Source organism: Crocodylus siamensis, chromosome 1 (assembly GCF_052110815.1).
Source record: "Crocodylus siamensis isolate JL-2025a chromosome 1, ASM5211081v1, whole genome shotgun sequence".
Taxonomy (NCBI): Eukaryota; Metazoa; Chordata; order Crocodylia; family Crocodylidae; genus Crocodylus; species Crocodylus siamensis.
The window spans coordinates 25826459-25848060 of NC_143395.1; the positions used below are offsets into that span (position 1 = coordinate 25826459).

The window sequence follows — 21602 nt, forward strand, 5'->3', positions numbered from 1 at the left end:
CTTGAAAGCACCGAGGCAAAAAGGGATCTTGGAGTCATTATTGACTCCAAGATGAGCATAGGCCATCAATGTGAGGTCACGGTTGGCAGGGCTAACCAGACCTTGTCGTGCATCCACAGGTGCATCTCAAGTACAGCCAGGGAGGTGATCCTACCCCTTTGTGCAACACTGGTCAGGCCACAGCTGGAGTACTGCGTCCAGTTCTGTGCACCCCACTTCAGGAGGAATGTGGACAACAGTGAAAGGGTCCAGAGGAGGGCCACCTGCATGATCCGGGGACTACAGGACAGACCCTACATTGAAAGACTGTGGGACCTAAACCTGTTCAGCCTTCGCAAGAGAAGGCTGAGGGGGGACCTGGTGACTGTCTATCAACTCACTAGGGGGGACTAGAAGGGTTTAGGGGAGACACTGTTTCCCCTAGCACCCCCTGGCATGACAAGGAACAATGGACATAAATTGTTAGAGAGTAGTTTTAGATTAGACATCCGCAAGAACTACTTCACAGTTAGGGCGGCTAGGAGCTAGAACCAATTTCCAAGGGAAGTGGTGCTGGCTCCTACCCTAGGGATCTTTAAGAGGCTTGATGACTACCTGGCTGGACTCATTTGAGTCCAGTCTTTTCTCCTGCCCAGGCGGGAGGGGGGGGGGGGGGGGTCAGACTTGAAGATCTACAAGGTCCCTTCCGACCCTACTTCTATGATTCTATGATTCACTGGGATAGCTGCATAAAAGAGCACATACTGCTAGTTTCAGGGTCCCAAGGCTCAACAATTACATGGTGTTATTTCAGTGCAGTCTACAGCAAAGACCACTACTGATTCCTCACTCATCTTGCACTCAGACAGCTTCTTTAAAGGACTGAGAGTACTTACACCTGTACAAACAGAGTTCTTTGGTGTACCTGGAAGCTGTACAGGACCAGGCTCCTGGGGCAGCTGTCATGCTCCCTGGTGGCCACAACTGCTGCCTCATGCACTTTGGCTACTCAGGTATCCTCATTTTCCTCTTGCCTGCTATGCCTTGGTGGAATTTTTTAAAACCCAATTAAAAAAAAAGGAAAGCTGTCCTAGGGCCCCAGAGCAAGCTGTAGTCTGTTTTGGTCAGTGGGTCCCTCCCATACCCAGTCCTGCCTCTCAAGCATTAGGCAGTTACCCTCATGGCCCCTGAGGCACTGATGGGGGCTTATCCTGACTTCCTTCCAATCTTGTAGCCACAACATGTCTCACAGACATCACTTTAAAATGTGTCCATTAGGCCTGGTAGCCCTTTCTGTCAACTAACTGGCCCTGGCAAGGCTCTTCAAATCTAGCTTCCAACCATCCTAGGCTTCAGCCCCTTTCCAACCTTCATTCCCCCTTGACTTAAGCCTGTTCTGGGTTTGGCTTCCCTACTGCAACCTCTGCCTTCTGCTCTGGGGTCCTGGCCCCCATATCACTGCTGTACCTCTCTCTATCCTAGCCCTGAGCTTTCTGGGTCCCTGACCACAGGCCAGACTGCTTTTACTGGCCTTGGCTCTCCTAGCCTTAGCCTACAGCAGTCTCAACCCCAAAGAGGTCCCTGAACCTGGGCTAAGCTACCTGACAGTAAGTGCCCTGCCAGACATCCCTCCACAACCTGGTCCTACAGGTTGTATTCGGAACAAATACAAGCTTACTGGCTGTATAGGAAACTCTTACCCCACTGAATCCCAGCTTCCCTGCAAGCTATAGTTCTCCCTTGGCAATCTGCTTACAGGGACAACTCTGGTACCCTCCTGCAGCCATCTTGTTCAGAGCTTCCCTCCTTGCTGTCTGCAGGTCCAGGGAGCCTGATCTCAGGCACTGGTCTTATGTGCTTCCAATGCCCACCCCTTTTTGTCAGGTGGCTATAAACACAGGCACCTTGGCCTGATGACCAACCTGCCTCTGCTGTGGCTTAGTTTACTTCTACTTCTTGGCTGCCTAAATATCTGTTCCTTAACCGCTTATTTTTTAGCATCCAGACTTGGCCCAGCTGCTGACCTTATGCAGCAAGCTCCCAGGACAGTCCCTCCCCCAGATGTAGCTCCTAGTCCAGCTGTTACCAGCCTGTTTGCTTCCCAAGAGCTAGCCCTTGCTCAGCTGCTGGCCCCACACAAGCTTAGCCTGCTGTAACATCCCTGTATTGTATTTTATAGTATTTGTCAGGTTTTGAAACCCGAATTTTTTCTTCCCCTTTTGCATCTTAAAAAAAAAAAAAAAAAGTCAGGGACTGGGTATGGCTATGCTCAGCTGGTGGAGCCCCATCCCCTGAGAGCAGCACTGCTGGCACCGCTCACAAGGGATGAAACTGCAGCAGTAGAGCACCGAGCCCAGTCCCATCCTCTGCAAGCAGCACTGGGCTCACAGGGGATGGGGCTGCACCAGCAGAGCACTGAGCCCAGCCCTGTCCCAGATTCTTGAATGTGTAGAGGTGTAAGGTGTAGAGTTTAAAGACAAAAATTGGGCTTCAAAACCCAACATACACCGTGAAATATGGTACTTTAAAAGGAATGCGACAGCAAGCTAAGCTTACCCTAATTAAAACTTGGAGGAGCCATTAATCCACATTATAAGCATGAATTAATGGTTTCCCTGAGTTAATCCAGGTAATTAAACCAGTTTCAGACTAATCCCCAAGCAGTAAACTCCATGCTTTTGGGGTCTCACTACAAAAAACCTCACGTTTATTAGAAAGGAGAAAAGCATGTGGGAAGCCCTGCAACACTGGAACCCTGGGAGGGGTGGAGGGAGAGAGGGGCTTGAGGCAGCTGTGCTCTGCTGCCTCCATTCATTTTGCATAGCCCCACCTCCCTGCCATAGCCCTGATCCTTCATTTGCAAAACCCCACCACCTTCCACCCCCTTTGGGAATAACTTGCCTTTCCTCCCTCATTCCATTATTTGCAAAACCCCACCCCTATAGAAGAGACCATGCCACTTCATCCCTGCCCCCTTCCTTCCTGTGCTCCAAGACTGTAGGGCTCTCGGTGCCCTTTTCTCCTTGCCTTTTTTTTTTTTTTGGTCTTAACAAGCCTGCCAAAATTGCAGTTTCTAAAGAAAAATCGCACTGTTAATACATCCCTATTAGGCCCCAACTTATGCAGTGAGAAAAGGCAAATCAGTGCTGGCAGGGAAGGGGTTTGGAGGGAGAAGTTAAACTGCAACTCTGAATGAAGCCATCCATCCCTGCAGTACAAGTTAAGCAGGATCTCTTCCCCCCACTGCTATGGTACTCAACATTTGCATGCTACTGGGCCAGATGAGAGCTAATCCACACTACACAATCCAGACACTGACCTGACCCCACACACAAGCATTATCTGATATGGATTAATTACCTTGACTAAATTGCCTTAAATTAAGCCCAGGGAAGTCAGTCATCAATCCACTAATAGGTCTGGAAATTTGGCAGCATGAGAGATGCCCTGCTTCCCCACCACCAATTTCCAGAGGCCCAGGGACTATATACAACATGGTTTTACAGGCCAGATCAGGCTCTCAAGCTGTAGGCTTAACTCCACTGGACCAGACTGTCACTGCACAGCCCTAGCTGAGCAGTTGAGAAACCAACTTCATTAAGTTGGGCAGCCCTACTGTGGAATAACAACCTGACAGACATATGCAGTTACGCCGCTTTAAATTAAAACATCACAAAGCACTCCATACAAGACAATATTTAGCATTATAGCTGCTGCATAATCACTTAATGGTCCTTACTTCTGTTCTGCATGCTATTTTAGACAGCAATGCTTTAAAAGAAATCGGCTCATTTCAAGGACAGAAAATACTGCCTTTCAGAATAATGTATATATTGATCATCTGACTAAACTAAAAATCCTTCATGAAACAAAGCTACCCCCAACAACCCTGGAATTGAGGGGGGGGGGGAAGCAAACTTTAGGCTCAGAAGCAAGTTTCATGTAACCATTACCTGTTTCTGGTACCAAGGACATTTATGTTTAATGCACTTCAACTTCCATACAACAATTGTTCCCTATACTTCAGCAGGAGCGTCAGAGAAATTTTAGAAACAAGTCTCGATTCAAACTCCAATAGTTAAGTTATATACACACAGGTAAAAAGTGTATGAAGTTATACCATTTAAGGCTGTATCTAAAAATTAGAGTAAGCTTGTTTCACCATTTGCCAAGAATATTACAAGACATTTCTTTATTTTCTAATATTAAAGTGCCAGGTTTAGGTATAAACTATTAAAATAGTAAAAAGTAAACTTAAAACCTGCTAAGAAGCAGTGAGATCATGTGATTTCCTACGCAGTTTTCTTTGTTGCATCCAAAGCCAAATATCAGAATTTAAAAGTTACACTAGGCCACTTCTCAAAGTTTTTTGGCTTTGTTGGGCAAATTCCAGGAGCTAGTGGTATCCGCCTATAACCTCCCACATTGCAGAAGGATGGCGCTTGATCTCTCTCAAAATGAGTTGAGACGCACCTAAACACTCTATGAGTCAGCACCATTTCCAATATCTACTAATAATTATACTGCTGTAGCTATCCTACCCTCCTCAAAAAATACTAATGCCACCACACTTTATAAGAATGGTGTTTTAGTACATAATATGCCACTCGAGTCAATGCTTTGTTCAAACAGCTGGGCATCCACATTGCAGCCTAAGCGGTCTCAGTTCATTCAAAATTCTGCATCCAGAGTGAAAGAGTTATCTGTAGGTTTCGACATGACTCCCATCCTCTGATATTCGCCTACTCTCTTCTCAAAGAAGTTTGTCTTGCCTTCAAGTGAAATGTTCTCCATAAAGTCAAATGGATTCTCTGCTCTGTATATCTGAAAAGAAAGGAGAATTATAAATAGTCTGAACTGAGATTAAAGGATCAATTGGGAAAGAAAATCTAGAAGGGAATCCAATATGAATTTGGAAGATTAGGGTACTTATCTAATAAGCAAGAATTCCTTCCATCCTGCCTGCTTCATCACATTTGGCTTTAGGAAAGCAGATCAGCCCGGTACAAGAATGTAATAACTTTTGCAGTGCACGCTTTCCTTTGTTCTGTCCACTTGCCTGCCACCAGGTATTAAATCATGTTGCAGGTCTCCAGACAGGGCACGGGCACCAGAAGCAACCCAGTGATCAAGAGATGGCCAAGGTTAAATGGATGGTGGCAGCCATTTTGGCTATTCAGTGGTCTTGGGGAACAGTGAATTGAATGAGACCCTATATTAAAGATGCTGCCTAGAAGTCTTACCTTGCTAAATCCCAGTTCCAGCATAAGTCTGTCAGCTACAAATTCAATGTACTGCTTCATTAAAGTGCAATTCATGCCAATCAGCTTTACAGGTAATGCCTCAGTCAGGAATTCCTGCAAACAACAGAAACTTAACTACAAAAGGCATTCAGACTTACAAACACATTGCTGTCCAGGGCAGCTTTATGGCAAAGTCTGCCAACCAGAAGAAAGAGCCAAATACCTGTTCTATGACAACTGCATTGGAAATGATTTCTTTTACTCTTTCCTCTGAAGGTTTGTGCACCAAGTGCTTGAACATTAAGCAGGCAAAATCACAGTGCAAGCCCTGGAAAGGAATTTCAAGATATTTCAGGAACATTGATTACAAGAGCCACTCAAATCAGCAGCACATTGCCGGGCCCAAGAACCAGGCATCAGTTCACAGTACCCAAAAGCCTTAGCACCTAGGGCTATTTTCAGACGGAACATTTTCCACGGCACTGGGTGCTAACCCAACTTAGTATTTCCCTACTTGTGGTACCTGCTTAGAACTAAAACTATATTCAGCACAAGAAAGCCACTGAGCAAGTGTTAACTCTTCATTTATTTACTACCTTAAATGATTATCAGACACTTTGCCCTTTTCAGAACCAGTCAGTTCATAAATCTTTGTTAGTCTGAAGTCACTTAGTCTCCAAGGTGCCACCTTGCCCTGCCTTATTCATAAAGCTTGGGATGATCCTGCCTTGAAGCATATGCTTAACTCCTTTGTCAGCACTATTAGGAACTGTGGTACACAGTAAACTTAAAATTTAGCTCTTACCTCATCTCTACTGATGAGCTCATTAGAAAAAGTGAGTCCAGGCATTAATCCTCTTTTCTTCAACCAAAAAATGGATGCAAAAGAGCCAGAAAAGAAGATTCCTTCCACTGCTGCAAAAGCTACTACACGTTCTCCTGTCAGATGAAAAGTTCAGTTTACATTTTATGCCAAAACACAAAATTTACCATTATTATATCTCCAAAGCAATACACTGGCCTACACCAACTCAGATAATTTTTTTTCCATTCACAGATGAAAACTGTAGCTGGATTAGTGTTATGTAGTTTTCTCTGGAACCAATGCATTCTACACCTTGACTTCATTAGAAAAGCTGTGGTGTTGTTATAGTTGTGATAGTCCAGGAAATGTGCAAGAACGACAATTTTTGGCAATTTTTCACAGGAGCAAACAGAGTTGGAAAAGATGTTAGAGGAACCTTTGAGCACAAAGTGCCTGTTTCCAGACCTGGGAAAGAGAGACAAAAAACTTTCTACCCAAAAGCTTGTTTAAATCTCTCAACTCAACAGTTGTTTCAATAAAAAAAAAAAAATTAACCAAAAACGCTTGTTTTTTCACCAGGACAGATAGTATTTAAAACAATCTACCTGGGTAAATAGCAATTTCACTGTGTGAAAAATCTGTGAAACTGAAGCTCAGACTTTCCCTCCCCTCCCCACGATGTGCACAGATGACAACTCAGTGTTGAGGTGGGCCAAACTGCTACCATGCATAGCGTCTGTACTCTCTAGTGATTACACATCCTCATCCTGCAAGTAAGAGCCTCATCAGGAATGAAAGCATCCAACTAACTTTTGAGCTTCAAAAAGAAATATTCCTGGGGCAAGGCGCAACAAGTAGGGGGAAGCTCGAGAACCCATAGAAAACATGGATTAAATCCTTCAAGGAAGCAAACTAACAAAAAAATAAAAATAAATAAAAAAGACTGACTGGTTGAAGAATAAATTTATAGACCCCCCTGCAGAGCAGCTACAGAGTACACCAGCAGCTACAGCAGGTTTGTCAAAAAAGGGGTGAAATGGTAGTCAAAATGCCCAAAAAAAAAAATCCCTCAAATACACCCACAAAAGGAGCTCCTTCAGTGGCACATTAGAAGGAACAAGGTAATTTAATCTAATCTTGATAAAGCTACTTTTAGATTTAGAGCAACTATTCATCCTCAAGATTAGAAAATCTAGAAGAGAGCAACAGAAGTGACCAGGTCTGGGAAACAACTTCCCAGGAAAGGCTAAAAAAACCGTAACATTTAGTCCAGGTAAGAGAAGACCAAGGAAGGATTTGATAGCCCCCAAATAACTTAAGGGTGATTACGTAGGTGAAGATGGACTATTCTGTGGTTGCAGGGCACAGGACTAGAAAGAACTTGCTCACTATCCAAGCGGTGAGCCACTGGAGCAGGTTTACCCAGAAGCTGTGGCATCTCCATCCTTGCAAGGTTTTAAAAGCAGCTTAGACAAACACTTGACAAGGATGTTGACACCAGGGATGATCCTGCTTTGAGCAGGAGGGCTGGACTAGAAGACCCTCTGAGTTCCCTTCCAGCATCACTTCTCTGCAATTGCCCAAGAGCATCTCTCTAAATGACACAAGTGGTACAAACAAACAAACAAACAAACAAACAAACAAACAAACAAACAAACAAACAAACAAACAAACAAACAAACAAACAAACAAACAAACAAACAAACAAACAAACAAACAAACAAACAAACAAACAAACAAACAAACAAACAAACAAACAAACAAACAAACAAACAAACAAACAAACAAACAAACAAACAAACAAACTTCTTGGCTATTTCCTTGACCTTCATGGCTACAATATCCCTCTAGTACAGGGGTTTTCAACCTTTTTAAAAAGTGTACCCCCAGTGGCTCCATGTCCAGCCACCAGGGACAGCACAGGGTGGTGGGTAGCAGCAGCAGCCACTGCATGTGAGCTTCTTTCCGTGTTCAGATGGTACCCGTGTGGCTCAGAGGGGTGCCGCTGCCCTCACCTCACCCCAGCCCTGCTCCTGGGAGGTGGCAGCAGGGGATTGTGGGTGGCAGCACTCTGTCCCCAGCCACCTGCCTACATGTACCCCTAGGGCCTTCTCAAGTACCCCCAGGGGTACACATACCCTGTTAACAACCCCTGCTCTAGTACTTGGAGGAAACATCACTACTGAAGGCTTGCATAGGAATGACATTCAATATCCAGGAAATGCATACTCCAGAACTGCACTCACCGTATGTTGCTTTTTTGTCTCCAATCCAACGCAAAGCCCAATCAGCTTTCTTTTTAACACATGGCAGAGTTTCAATAGCATTGAAAAGAAATTCCCTGAAGAAAGTGTATAGTATATTAGAGACAGAAGTCTACATGGCAGAATATTCAATAAGCGTTTGCTAAGAGTTGCCATAAAAGTGCTGTGTCACTGAAGCAGCTTTAACTGCCTGCAACTGATGTATTTTGAAACCTAAAAGGCTTTGGGGCCTGAGATTTTTGTACCACTCCAACTCAGTCATCCTGGCCTATCAACTGAGCTCATTTACCCAGGGTTTTCAATGTAACAGTCAGTCCTCGCACAAGGCAGCAGTATGGTAGCAATAAGCTGGCCTTAAATTGTGGGGGATTTTTTTTGTTGTGGTTTTTTTGTTTTTTAAACTGCTCAATTCATAATACTTTTTAGATTGATCGTCTTGGAGCTAAACCATTTCCACATCACCAGCTTAAAGAAAAAAAAGGACTTGTTCTTTGGATGGCAGTTTTTAAGCTTTATGTACATGTTGCTGTCAAAAAGGAATGTGTGCTTTGTTGCATTAAAAACTACTGGTTTAAAAATAGTTTAGCAAAAAGTGTCACGTATTTCAGTTACCTTGAAAGGCAGTTCCAAAGTGGAGATTTAATTTAAAGAGCTGTTGTAGTTCTCAAAGAAATGCAGTACTGGGTCATTTAACTGTTCACTAGCTAATGCAATGAAGGCTTAATCCTCTACAGCATTAAGCAAAATAGTTTGAATGTTCTACCTACTACATCTTCAACTTACCATCACTTGTCATTTATACTTGACAAATTGTTTGCATAATGTTTTTCCTTCCTGCTCTACCACCAGATTGTTCAACCATGTTTACTAGTGCTTTGACCATCCTAACTTAATATCTTCAAAAAAACCCAGACCTCTCCATCGTTTCATGCCGTCACTTAAAATAATTTTAAGCTTTTTACTATATACAATACTAACCTGTCTTTTGGATCTTTTATGTAAGTGTCTATAAGCAGACTGTACATTTCTGAATGAATGTTTTCCATGGCAATCTGGAAGCCATAAAAACAGCGAGCTTCTGTAATCTGCACTTCTTGGCTAAAACGCTCCACCTAAAGGAGAAACCAAATAATTAAACATTTATAGAAATAACCACCAACTACAGGTTGCAACACAGCTATGAATCCACACAAGCATATTTTAGTAAGTCACTATAACTAGGAATAAGATAGGATAGTTCCATATTCAGAACTTATTCTGGAAACACAAGTTAGCATACCAGCATTCCTTCGGCTCTGTGTCCCAGAAAAATGCCTCCATTTTAAAGAGGAGATCTGGAGACTGAGTGATCTGCCTAAAAGGCCAAAACTAGAAATTAGTGACAGAATGAAGAATAAAACCCAATCTATCGACTCCAAGCCCTTTGCTTTTTTTTTAAATAAAAAGAATACAAGCAAAGCTCTGCCTTGTACTCATCAGGGAAGTTTACTGCCAAAAATACAGATTCTAGTCTAAGAAACAATGCTGGCTTTAGGAAAAAAGCAAGGCGTCCTTCCAAAAAAAGCCCCAGAAGTGTTTAATAGGTTTTGGTGCAGAGAAGTCCATTAGTAAACATCTTATGTGTATGGCCCTATCTGGTTAGCTCCACACTAGCCAAACCACTTACACAATTTAAACAGGACTGTTCTTCGTACACACTCACCAAGTTTTCATTTACAATGCCATCACTTGCTGCAAAGAAGGCTAGGACATGCGATATGAAGTATTTCTCCTCAGGCTTGAGGGACTCCCAGTGCTGAATATCTTTTGAAAGATCCACCTAACAAGCAAACAAAAAAAGGCAGCAATTCATCATTGTGTCATGACTGGACAAACATAGGGTTCCAGGTTTAATAGATTGCATTAGACCCATTAGGTCCCTTTCTCAGTCTTCCCTCAACCTATAAACTCCTGCCCTCCGCCCCCAAAAAACAATTATGAAATTAGAGATGCGATCCTAGAACAGGGGTGTGCAATTATTTCAGTTGGATGGCCACCTAATGAGTTTTGGTGAGCTGTCAAAGGCTGCATAAAATAAAATATTTCAGACGATAATTTTAACAAAGTTAACAAATCATATCCTAAATACCAAACATCTACTCTACTTTAAATTTTAACTTAAATATTTTTCTTCAACTTATGCAAATCACCTATGTAATAAAAAAAAAAATTAGCTCAAAACAGTCTCAGTCTTGTATAATGCATGTGGGGGATGCAGGTGCCTGTGACTGCAGGGGGAGGGGGTGTACAGGTTGTAGCAGTGTTGGTCTACAAGCAAAAGGAATGAGAACTCTTGGTAGATGTGATATGTTATTAGACCAACTAGATATTTGCAAAAATCTTTATTTGCAAAGCTTCCAGAGACATGTGCAGGAGTAGGCATGTGGGGCGAGTGTGAGGTGTGGAAGGCATGCAACAGAGCTTGCCCAGACAGGTTGCAGATACGTCACCCTCCCCTCCCCTCCCCCACTGGGCTGCCTCAGTGGCACTCTGCATGGGTGCCCCACCTACTCCTGCCCAGGGCAGCCCATGCCACATTCCCACCTGCCAGATAGCACTACCAAGATTTGTGTGCACAGCTTCCCAGCAGGGCTGCTCCCAGGGCTACTTGGCTCCCCTTATGTCCAGCAGCTCCTCTTCCTGCTGCACTGCTCCAGACAACAGTGGGGCACCACACATCTAGCCAGCAGGGGGAAGTTACAGCTCCAATGCCAACATGTGAGACTAACTCCAGGCTGCCTTCCATCCACTCAGCTGCCCACAGGGGGGTGCTCATTGTGCCAGGCAACTGGAGTAGATGGTAGGCAGGGGAAAAAGGAGTGGGCAGGACTCACCCCAGACAGAGGGCCACAGGGGTAAGGGCAGCCAAGCTGGATACAACTCAGTTGGTGGGCACCTGTCCATGGGCAGAATCCAGTTAAGTCGACAGGCCAGATCTAGCCCGTGGGCTGTATTTCACCTACCCCCGCCCTAGAGCCATGGCACGTTGTGATGAAGTTTCCGACCACCGTAAATTTTTTCACTTGAGAAGTGTTCAGGTGCTAGTATCTAGGCATATGTACAGATGTACCTAGACACCAGGTGCATGCACCCAAGCACTTCAAGTGAAAAGTTCACAGCAGTCGGCCGAGTGCAAGAGGGGAACCTTGGAAGGAACAGCAGCAGGGTAGCCTTCTTTGCTTGATATCCCATAGATCAGTACTGCAGACCTCCAAGCCCCTGCAGCCCCCCAGGTTTTGCCATGGGGACCATTTTAAAGCCACAGGACTACTTTAAAGCCATTGTCTGGTCCCTGGATAGGTGCTGTCAGGAGCTCGGTTAGTTGAGTGGGGATCCCACCCCTGCTCCTGGAGGGGGACAAGCCGCCCACACTGCGGGGAGCAGCTGGCCGATGTCCCCGGCCGCACTCACCTCCTCGGCGGTCCAGAAGGAGGCCTCAGCCTTCTTGTACATCTGCCACACGTCGTGGTACTGCACGGGGAAGATGACGAAGCGGCGCGGGTTGTCCCGCAGCAGCGGCTCGTCCTCCGGCCTGTGCGGGGCGGCCGCCGGCGGCGCCTGCAGGACACGCGGGAAGGTTACGGGGGACCGCGGCAGCTGGGGGAAGTGGCGGGAAAACAGCATGTGGTGGGGGGATTGGCGGGAATGGAGCACGTGTGGGGAGGGGGCGCACTCACCGGCTTGGCGTCAGCGTCCTGGAAGATCTTCCGCGCCGCGCGGCTGGCCAGGACCCGCGCGCTGCTCAGCGCCGGTGGCTGCGGGGAGAGAGGGGGAGATGAGGCATGAGCGGGGCGCGGGCGGCGGTGGCTCCGGGGCTGGCCGGACTGGGCCGGGCCGAGCACTCACCGTGTTCTCCTTGTCGCTCAGCGCCAGGTGCTTCATGGGCGACAGGCGCGGCTGGTCGTTGCGGGCCGAGAGCGGGGCGCGGGCAGGCTGCATCATGATGCTGGTGCTGATGGTGCTAGTAGCGGCGGCAGTGATGGGGCGCAGGGCAGGAGCTGGCGGTGGCGGCCGAGACCCTTTATATCCCCCTTCGAACTTGGCGCCCGAACGCCGCGCCCACCAATGGCAGCGCGAGCCGGCCACGGAGCCGTGTTCCCATTGGTCCGAGCGGCCGCCAGACCACGCCCCCCATTGTAGCTGAACGCGGGAAGAGGCTCCAAGCCCGTCCCCTCCGCGCTGCCATTGGCCGGAGCTGCTGGCCTGGCCACGCCCCCTGCACAGAACAACCGCGGGAGCTGCGAGCGGCCCCTTCCCGCGCGAATTCTGGCGCGTCGCCTCCCGGGGCGGCCCCTCCCCCACCGCCAGGCCAGCAGCGCGGAGCTTGGGAGGGTGTCCCCGTCCCCGTCTCCCGCTCCGTCCCGGGGTCCCCAGCACACGGGGACTAGGCAGCTCCTGGGGCTTGCGGTGCCACAAGCTGGTAGCAGGGTCGCGTGCGCAGACACAAGTCCGGGCAAACTCAGGGATTGCACACAGGAATCTGTGTTCTGCCCATCCGTCTGCTGTGGGCTTTCTGGGGTCTCGGCAACAGAAGAATTCATCAAGTCCTATACAAGTCTGGTGGAGGGGACCTCCAGAGGTCATCTGGTCTGGCCCCCTGCCTGAGGCAACATCAGGGCCATCCCAGCCACCCTATAAAGTCATAATCTAAACTCTTCTCAGCCCTGACACAACACAAAGTAATGCCCTCGCCTGCTGCAGGTAAAGCAGGAGAACCACTGGCAGCCAAAATCCTGCTATTTATTTCAATATAGTTCAAGTATTTCAATGTATTTCATGCGTCTCAGCACAGGCTCAAAAGAGATGGCGGTAGATAGAGCCCCATGCCCCTGCACCTCCCTGATGAAGGCAAAAAAACCCCCAAAACCCACAGTCTGTACTAGTCTGACTATGGGGTAAAATCTCTTTCTGCCCCCAAATACAGTAATTGGTCTGACCATGAGCAGAGAGGCAAGACCATCTAGCCAGGAACCTCTGGCTTTGGTCCCAGGAGGAGCATTGGCATGCCCCAGTCAAAGTCCCCAGCCTTGCCTGTAGCCAACACCCAATGCCTCTGAGAGAGGCTTGAAAACATGTAGCAGAAAGGGGGCTGGGGAGAGGACAGGGCAACCAGCAAAGTTAAGAAGCAGGGGAAATACCCACAGTAAAATACAGGCATAGCTATACCTCAGTTAGCCCTTCCCAGTGGCTGTCCAACTTCTTGAAGATCTTCAGTGACAGAGACTCCATAGGCGGGGCTCGGGAGGGGCATGTGCCCCCCCCCGAGATTGGCTCCTGCCAGCTTCTGTGGGCAGTCGCCACTTGCCACCCCATTCCCCCCCACCCTCGCCACCAACGCTACTGGCTACAAATGGTGCCCCCTGCCCCCCTGTCTCAGGAGTCACCAGTTGTTCATGGGAGAATCCACAACTTCTCTGGGCACGCTGTTCCAATGCCTTGCTGCTCTAATACTCTAGTATTTTTCTGAAGTCAAAAAAGAATGACAACCAGGAGCTGGCATTTTCTGAGAGTGCCCTGGGTCTGAAACCACAGGATTATACAAAAATAGGGCCAGAAGGGGCTTTATGGGGTCACCTAGTTCAGGCCTCTGCTCAAGGCAAGATCTGATTCTATTCTGTGGCAATGATTCCCACTGATAAAAATACAGGCTGTATAAGAAGAGGTTTCCTTTTATATGCTTCAGAACTCCTACCTCCCCGTTGAATGCCCTTCTGTTCTTTGTAAAGGAAAATGAGAGACCCTGCTTGAGGCCGTGCACAATTGTCAGCAGCTCTTGTGCATTCTTTGCACAAATTTGGCAGGGCAGGAGCAGGTCTCCCACGGTAGAAGTTCCAGCTGAACCTAAATGTCAGCGGTGCTTGGAAGGAAACAGCCTCCCACAGCAGCCAACACAGCTCCTGCAGGAAGTACTCTCTCTCTGCCTTCAAGAGGCCACAATATGAGCACAAAGGAAAAGAAAGAATCCTCTAATCCTTCACACTCCAGTGAGCACAGGAATGGGACCCAGTGTAGGAAGGCAGGGAGGAGATAGTATGTTGCTTCCCCCTTCCCAGCCTGGGGAAAAGGTGAGGGTGAAGAGCTGCTGGGAGGCAACACTGATGTGTGGTTTGGGGTCCCCTCTTTTAGCAGGGACAAAAAAACCCCTTATTTAGGAGCACTGAAAACAGGAATTAATTATCATACACAGGAGCAGCAGGGAGGCTTCAAAAATCACTATGCAAATGAATATTTTTTTTTTAAACAAACCTCACTTTGACTAGGAGGGAGGACTAACTCAGGATTTTTGAACCTTTGGAATTGACAAAAATGTATTTTTGTTTTGTTTTGCTTTTTTCCAAAGCTATCATATCCCTTCTTGTTCGTCTTTTCTCCAGCCTACACAGTCCCAAAGACTCCTCTCCCAGCTCCTATTGAAGTCTCTTCATATGTCCACATCCCTCCTGAAGTGCGGCACCCAGAAGTGGACACTGTACTCCAGCTGCGGCCTGACCAGTGCTGCATAGAGGGGGAGGATCACCTCCTTGGACCTGCTCGAGATGCATCTGTGGATGCATGACAAGGTGCGGTTGGCCTTCCTGACCACATCCCCACATTGGCGACCCGTGTTCATCTTGGCGTCTATAATGAATCCAAGATCCTTTTCTGCCTCTGTGCTGACAAGAATGGAGTTCCCCAGCCTGTGGGGATGCTGCTGGTTCTTTCTCCCTAGGTGCAGTACCCTGCACTCGTCAGTGTTGAAACCCATCTTATTCTAATCTGCCCACCCCTGTAACCTGTCCAGATCCAATTGCAGCCTGTCCCTCTCTTCTAGCATGCCCACTTCTCCCCACATCTTAGTGTCATCTGCAAATTTGAACAAGGTGCTTTTCGGTTGCTGCTTAAGGTCTGACCCCATTCCCCCTCTTCCCCGCCCCCCATGCTCCAGGTCTGACCCCACTCCACCCCCTTTCCTCTCCCATGTCAGGTCTGACCCTGCCCGACCCCCTTCTCCCCCTCCCCTCTGTTTCGGATCCAACCCCACCCTCCTTCCCCCCCGCTTCCTGTCCAGGTCCCCGCTGGCCCTGGCCCACAGCCAATCAGCACATGCAGTTGGACAAAAGTGTTACAGACACACACACATACACACACACACACACACACACACAGACGAAGCCTTTTATTATATTAGAATGAGCTGATAGCTCCTGTGTGTTATGTACTTTTCAGAACAGTGCTGGCCTGTTCTAACTCATGCAATAATTTGGATTATATAACAGTGGAGGGTGGTTATATATATATATACACACACACACTCTCACGGACAAGTCTGTACAGCATGAGGTCAGAGCAGCACCTCCTGTATCCTCATGGTTATAGATTAGAGCAGCAATTGTCAATCTTTCCAGACTCAAGGCACTCCTCCAAAAATATCAGCTCTTAATTTTTACTTATTTTTTAACTACAGAAAAAATAATGGAGCAATTTTTCTGCTGCAAATAACTCAAAGCCCACAACAAAGCAGAATATTTTTAACATTATGGATTTCTCTTTGAAAAACTTGGGTTTATCTTGTGAATCATTTTTATACACCTAACAGTATTAACATTGCATGGCACCATCCCACACTCTTGAAAGGACAGTTCGACTAGTGTGAGACACTATTGCAGCCAGTATATGCTATGCACTAGGCAGCATATTTTTTCAGGTGCATGCTTCTTTTCTTCCTTTAGGGAAAATTTAAGCATACTTTTTTCAGTTCTTATACAACTACATAAGACAACTTAGCCTAGAGCTTAAAATTGACCTCCAGCTTCTACTGGTCCTTCTCCCTTCCTTACATAACCCAGTAAAATTATCACAATCACCAGTTTACCAATGAACAGAAGCTTGTGAAGCACTGTTTTACAAAATACATATTGCCTTTGTTATTCAAAAAGTGACATTTTCCTCTCTCCAACTCCCCCTCCTCCCCCTCCTAAACCCAAAAGAGTTTAGTCATGACAACTTGCAGTATTAAAAATGAAAAACCTTTGAGAGGATGTGGTCTGTCATTGTTTCCAAATATGATGAAAGAGATGCGTCAATCCTCCAACAAACGTCCCAAATGAACATAAGTATAAATAGATTCAGAGAGGACTTATTTTATATATATATATGATAGATTGATAGATAGATATTGACTTTGGGATTTAAGAGGTATTAGAGTGATACAGTGGCAAGGTTAAACACACATACATGTGTGTTTTTGATCACTGAAATGACAAATGGCAGGAAGCAATATTACAGTAAGCAAAGTAGTAAATGGTGTTGATGGTTGATTAATCCTGACTGTTGTTTCAGTGTACCTTACAAAATGGATGTCATACACGTGTAGAGCCACAGTCCCTTCTATAAGTCCATCAGTGTCACCGAAGACTTACAGCAGCAATGAATTTGGCTCATACAGCCCTCAGTTTGTTAAAATCAAGGATGTGCTTAATGCTGACAATAACTATCTGTATGGGTAGAATGGCTTAAACATTACTGGCTTCCATCTGACCTAAGTACAGGTTCTTAAGCACTTTCTTGACATAGACCCACAAGCCTTAGGGCCCAATTCTGCATTGGCTTGTGTGACTGCTACGAAGTGCTCAGAATCCTAAATGCCCAAAGAAGTCAATAGAAGTAGAGAGCCCTCAATACTCACAGAGTTATGTCTATAACCATACACCCTTTATGACACCTCTTTCACAATACTGGAGCCACCAGACAAATAGTTCAAGAAACAAAGGGAGCTAAGTGAGCAGCTGGATCCATGGGCCTCAGCCTTTTTATACATAAAACAGTTTGAAGAAAGAGAAAGCAGGCCAACAGCTTGCTTGTCATGACTACAAAAATCAACAGGGTCACTAGGCAGCTTGGTATTGGTGGTGAAACCAAAGAGTCATCCCTTTTAACCTCTCCTCCCAGCCCAGCAAGTGCATGACTTCAGTTTTAATTGAAGTTTGTGATTACAATATTCCCTGCCCCCACCCAAGCGGGGTGATTCCAGGAATCTGAAACCAATTTACATGAGAATATTGCTTAATATATACACAGCCTCACCCTTCTCACACTATCTACAGCTACCCACTGCAGTGCACACAGCTCTAACCCACCCTGCCACCTTTATGCCAGGAAGCTTACAGACAGCCTTAGCTACATCCACAGCATTGCTGCTTGCCATCACTCATTGGCTGGCACACCTCCAAAATCAAGGGCAATAGTTTCCCAAACTCTGGGCAGCAGTGAGGAGGAAAATAAACAACCCAGTTATGGGGTAGGACTGCAGCCTCAGTGATGAGGTTACAGTGCTGCCACAGTCTGCAATTGTCAGAGGTGTCTCTGCAGGGGAATAAAAGTGCAGGCTGTATCTATACACAGGACTCTCCTGCTGCTTTAGTTATGGTGATCCCTGGTGATATCTCTGATGGCCAAGAGCTCCCACATGGATAAAAACACCAAAGCACACCAAGATTAGGATGCAGACACCTTTTGTCATACGAAAGAAGTTATGGTGATGATGCTATGGCAGAAGGCAGGATAACCATGCACCTTATATAGAATCATAGAATCAATGAGTGGGAAGGGACCTAGACAGATCATCGAGTCCCACCCCCTGCCATGGGCAGGAAGGAGCACTGGGGGTGGCAGAGGTCATAAGACCCCAGCCAGGTGCCTATCCAGTCTCTTCTTGAAGATCTCCAGGGAAGGTGAGAGCACCACCTCTCAGGGAAGCCTATTCCAGGCTCTGGCCACCCTTACTGTGAAGTAGTTCTTCCTAATATCTAACCTAAACCTATCCTCCCTCAGCTTGTGGCCATTGTTCCTGGTGACTCCAGGGGGGTCCCTGGTGAACAGACTTTCCCCGAGTCCCTGCTGCTGGCCCCTGATAAGGCTGTAGGCAGCCACAAGATAACCCCTCAGTCTCCTCTTGCGGAGACTGAAGAGATTCAGGTCCTCAGCCTCTCCTCATAGGGCTGGCCACAGAGGCCCCCAACCATACAAGTGGCCTCCTCTGGACCCTCTCCAGGTTCTCCACGTCCCTCTTGAAGTGCAGCGCCCAGAACTGGACACAAGACTCCAGCTGCGGCCTGACCAGTGCCGCATAGAGGGGGAGCAAGACCTCTCTGGACCTGTTAGTGATGCCCCTGTTGATGCAGGACAGGGTGCGGTTGGCTCTGCCTATTGCTTCATCACATTGGCGACTCATATTCATCCTGGAGTCAATCCTGACTCCAAGATCCGTCTCTGCCTCTGTGCTGCTGAAAGGAGCAGCCCCTAACCTATAACCATAATGCTGGTTCCCTCTCCCCAGGTGCAGCACCCTGCACTTGTCCTTGTTGAACCGCATCCTGTTCAGATCAGCCCACTTCTCTAACCTATCCAGGTCTGCCTGGATGCGGTCTCTGCCTGCCGGTGTATTCACTTTACCCCACAGCTTGGTGTCATCAGCAAACTTGAACAGGGTGCTCTCCACACCCTCGTCCAGGTCACTAATGAAGATGTTAAACAGCACCAGTTCAAGGACCAAGCCCTGGGGGACTCCGCTGCCCGCACCCTCCCAGGTCAACATTGACCCATCCACCACCACCCTCTGGGTGCGCCTCTGGAGCCAGTTTGCCACCCATGTGACCATGCATTCATCAATGCTGCAGTCCCTCAGCTTGCCCACCAGAATTGGGTGGGACACTGTGTCGAAGCCTTCTGGAAGTCCAAGAAGACGACATCGACTTCCTCCTTCCCATCTAAGCTTTTTGTTACCTGGTCATAGAAAGAGACCAGGTTAGTCAGGCAGAGTCGGCCTTGCATGAACCCATGCTGGTTATCCCTCAACATCACTACCCCTGCAGGGCTCTCACAAATGTGGTCCTTGATAATTTTTTCAAAGCCCTTCCCCAGTATAGAAGCGAGGCTGACTGGCCTGCAGTTGCCAAGCTCTTCTCCCCTTCTTGAAAATAGGGACCACATTGGCCCTTTTCCAGTCTTCAGGGACTTGGCTCAAACACCAGGAGTCCTTGAACAGCCGTGCCAATGGCTCCGCAATCACACCAGCCAATTGTAACTAAATAAGCTACATATAGAGCATAAGCTTTCACGAACTCCAGTTCACTTCATCAGATGTGATGCTATGGCAACCCGGTCCCCTGCTATTGATGCACCGCTGCTGCCAGGAGTTTTTCTGCTGCCACAGCTATACCAGCTCCCCCAAATGACAGCCATGGTGCTGACAAAGCTACCTTCTGCTAGTAGAGCAAAGCCAGGTACAAGATGTGGTCTTTTCACAGCCTGAGCCAACAGAGCTTGGTTTTTATTGAATCCAGTCAGACAATGCAAGCCAGTGTTTATATGCTGAAGGGGAAGTCTGCACTGAAGTGTATTCTCCGTCATGTTCCAAGACCACGGAGATCACAAACCTCACAGAATCGTGCCAAATGCCACCTAGAGCTGCTACATCCCCATAATGCAGACACAGCTCCATCCATAAGACTACCTATTGTTTAGTTCTCAAGGGAGAGAAGACTTTCATTTTAATCTTGACCTAAAGCAGTTACTCTCTGTTCAGCGCAACCACATGCTATGGCCAGTAGCATAAATCATGGGGAAAGCCAGGTCAGCAGCCCCAGGGAATGCCTTTGAATGGAGGAAAGGGCCATAAAAATAGCAGCCACCACAGCAGTGACTGGACACACCACCACCAACATCAGTATCACAGCAGCCAGCACTGCTCTGGGCACAGCCACTTCGCAAGGCGCAAAGCAGCTCCCCGCCACCTTTGACTATGACAAACATTTTCAAATGGAGGCTACCATCTGTGGATAGAACCAGACATTTTAGAAGAATTCAGCTTTCATTTGGGCACCGAAGTAAATGCTCAGCCCACAGGGACACAGAACCCTTTTTGAAAAATCTGGCATAGGAGCTGCCAGGGGGCTAGCGCTTTTACAAATCCATATTTTCTCTGTTCAGTAGCTAAGCTTCTCTAGAAATCTGGCCACAAATGTGAGTGCTGAGCTCTTGAACATCTGGGCCTATGCTCTGCCTCTGTAAATCATTTTACAGTTCCCCTATTCATAGGGATTTAGGTGTGCAAAGTTGTGAAAACAACAGCAGCCTGGGAGTACAAGACTGAGGCAGCTGTAAGGTGTTGTATAACTAAGTAGCCCTTAGAGAATGGTCTGCGGAAAGCTTTCAGATTGCCTGCATCCGTGCTTTGTCAGACTAATTTGGAAGCAGCCAGTCCTCTATCTTCACGAAGCAACACTTTGATAGATGCGGATGAAGTTCAGTGCTGATTAAGTCCAAGTAATTCATTTAGGAGGGAAAGATACAAATGACTAATAGACCTTGCAGAGTCCTGGTTGCCGGGACAACTGGTAAAACCAGCTGACCAGGAAGGGGCAGGGCTTATCCCTTCTTAAGCCCAGGTAGGAGGCCAGGAAGGCAGTCCCTCTCCAGCAGCTGTGGGAGTAGGGACTCAGCTCAGACAGACAGAGGGGAGGACTCTGGCCATGAGAACATCCCCTGGTCACTGCTGAGGTTGGTGGAGCCCTTCTTCCCCCGCTCCCTCGCTCTCTAGTAGGGAGTAGATTTTTGTTCGACCAGACTGTCTAGTTTTTATGCTGTAGCCCAGGGGCTTTATGTTTTATATTTACTGTTTTGACTGGAGGACCGGACAAGGCTATTGGGGTAGAGGAGGCCTCATAGGAGCTCCACGGTAGCGTGGGGCCTCCTGGCGCCGGAGAAGGCGCAGCATTGTTAGGAGGTGCATTGGCCCCAGCCCAGAAGCCCCAGAGCGAGAGGGGGAAGTAGGGAGGAGCCCTGGAGCTAGGGGGCAGTAGGGAGGAGCCCCGGAGCTAGGGAGCAGCGAGAAGCCCCGGGAGTAAAGAGGAGGGCCAGAAAACAACAAGGCCCAGGTTAAACCATGTCAACTCCATCTGCGAGGCTTGGGCTGCGGTACAGGGGAGGAAAAGGAGCCACAGGTAGCGCCCCCTGTCACCGGGGGGTGGAAAAATGGGCAGCGTCCAGCTGATTCCAACCATCTTCTAATCAAATAAGATCAAGGCGTGGCAGGAGGTAAGCAGGCGGTTGGCCCATTATAGGAGGGCGGAGCCACTCCCAGAAAGGCTCCAATATTGATACTCCTGTCACACCTGGGCATAACTTTGGAGCGTTCAGTAAAGCTCTTAGCTCAGAACAAACTGACAGTCACAAAAAGCCAACAAGATGTCAGGCCTGATCTACACACAGGATTTCTCCTATTTTGAAAAGGAT

The 21602-nt window shown here is 47.4% G+C and overlaps 1 protein-coding gene across 1 annotated transcript; it reads right to left on the minus strand.

Moving 5' to 3' along the window:
* Positions 1 to 3621: 3621 nt before the first annotated feature.
* Positions 3622 to 12336, minus strand: RRM2 (ribonucleotide reductase regulatory subunit M2). Its single transcript, XM_090032208.1, has 10 exons — positions 12177 to 12336; positions 12008 to 12085; positions 11742 to 11888; positions 9994 to 10110; positions 9270 to 9403; positions 8274 to 8368; positions 6028 to 6161; positions 5446 to 5550; positions 5223 to 5336; positions 3622 to 4803 (listed from the first exon to the last, which is right to left on the minus strand). The coding sequence occupies exons 1-10, from the start codon at positions 12270 to 12272 to the stop codon at positions 4651 to 4653; spliced, it is 1173 nt and encodes a 390-aa protein (XP_089888334.1). The 5' UTR covers positions 12273 to 12336; the 3' UTR covers positions 3622 to 4650.
* Positions 12337 to 21602: the final 9266 nt, after the last annotated feature.

Coding starts and splice junctions, on each gene's coding strand:
- RRM2 (XM_090032208.1), bottom strand. CDS start 12,272: ATGATGCAGCCTGCCCGCGCCCCGCTCTCGGCCCGCAACGACCAGCCG. Junction 12,086..12,176: donor TGAGCGACAAGGAGAACACG/GTGAGTGCTCGG, acceptor CTCTCCCCGCAG/CCACCGGCGCTGAGCAGCGC. Junction 5,337..5,445: donor ATGCAGTTGTCATAGAACAG/GTATTTGGCTCT, acceptor TGTTGTTTGCAG/GAATTCCTGACTGAGGCATT.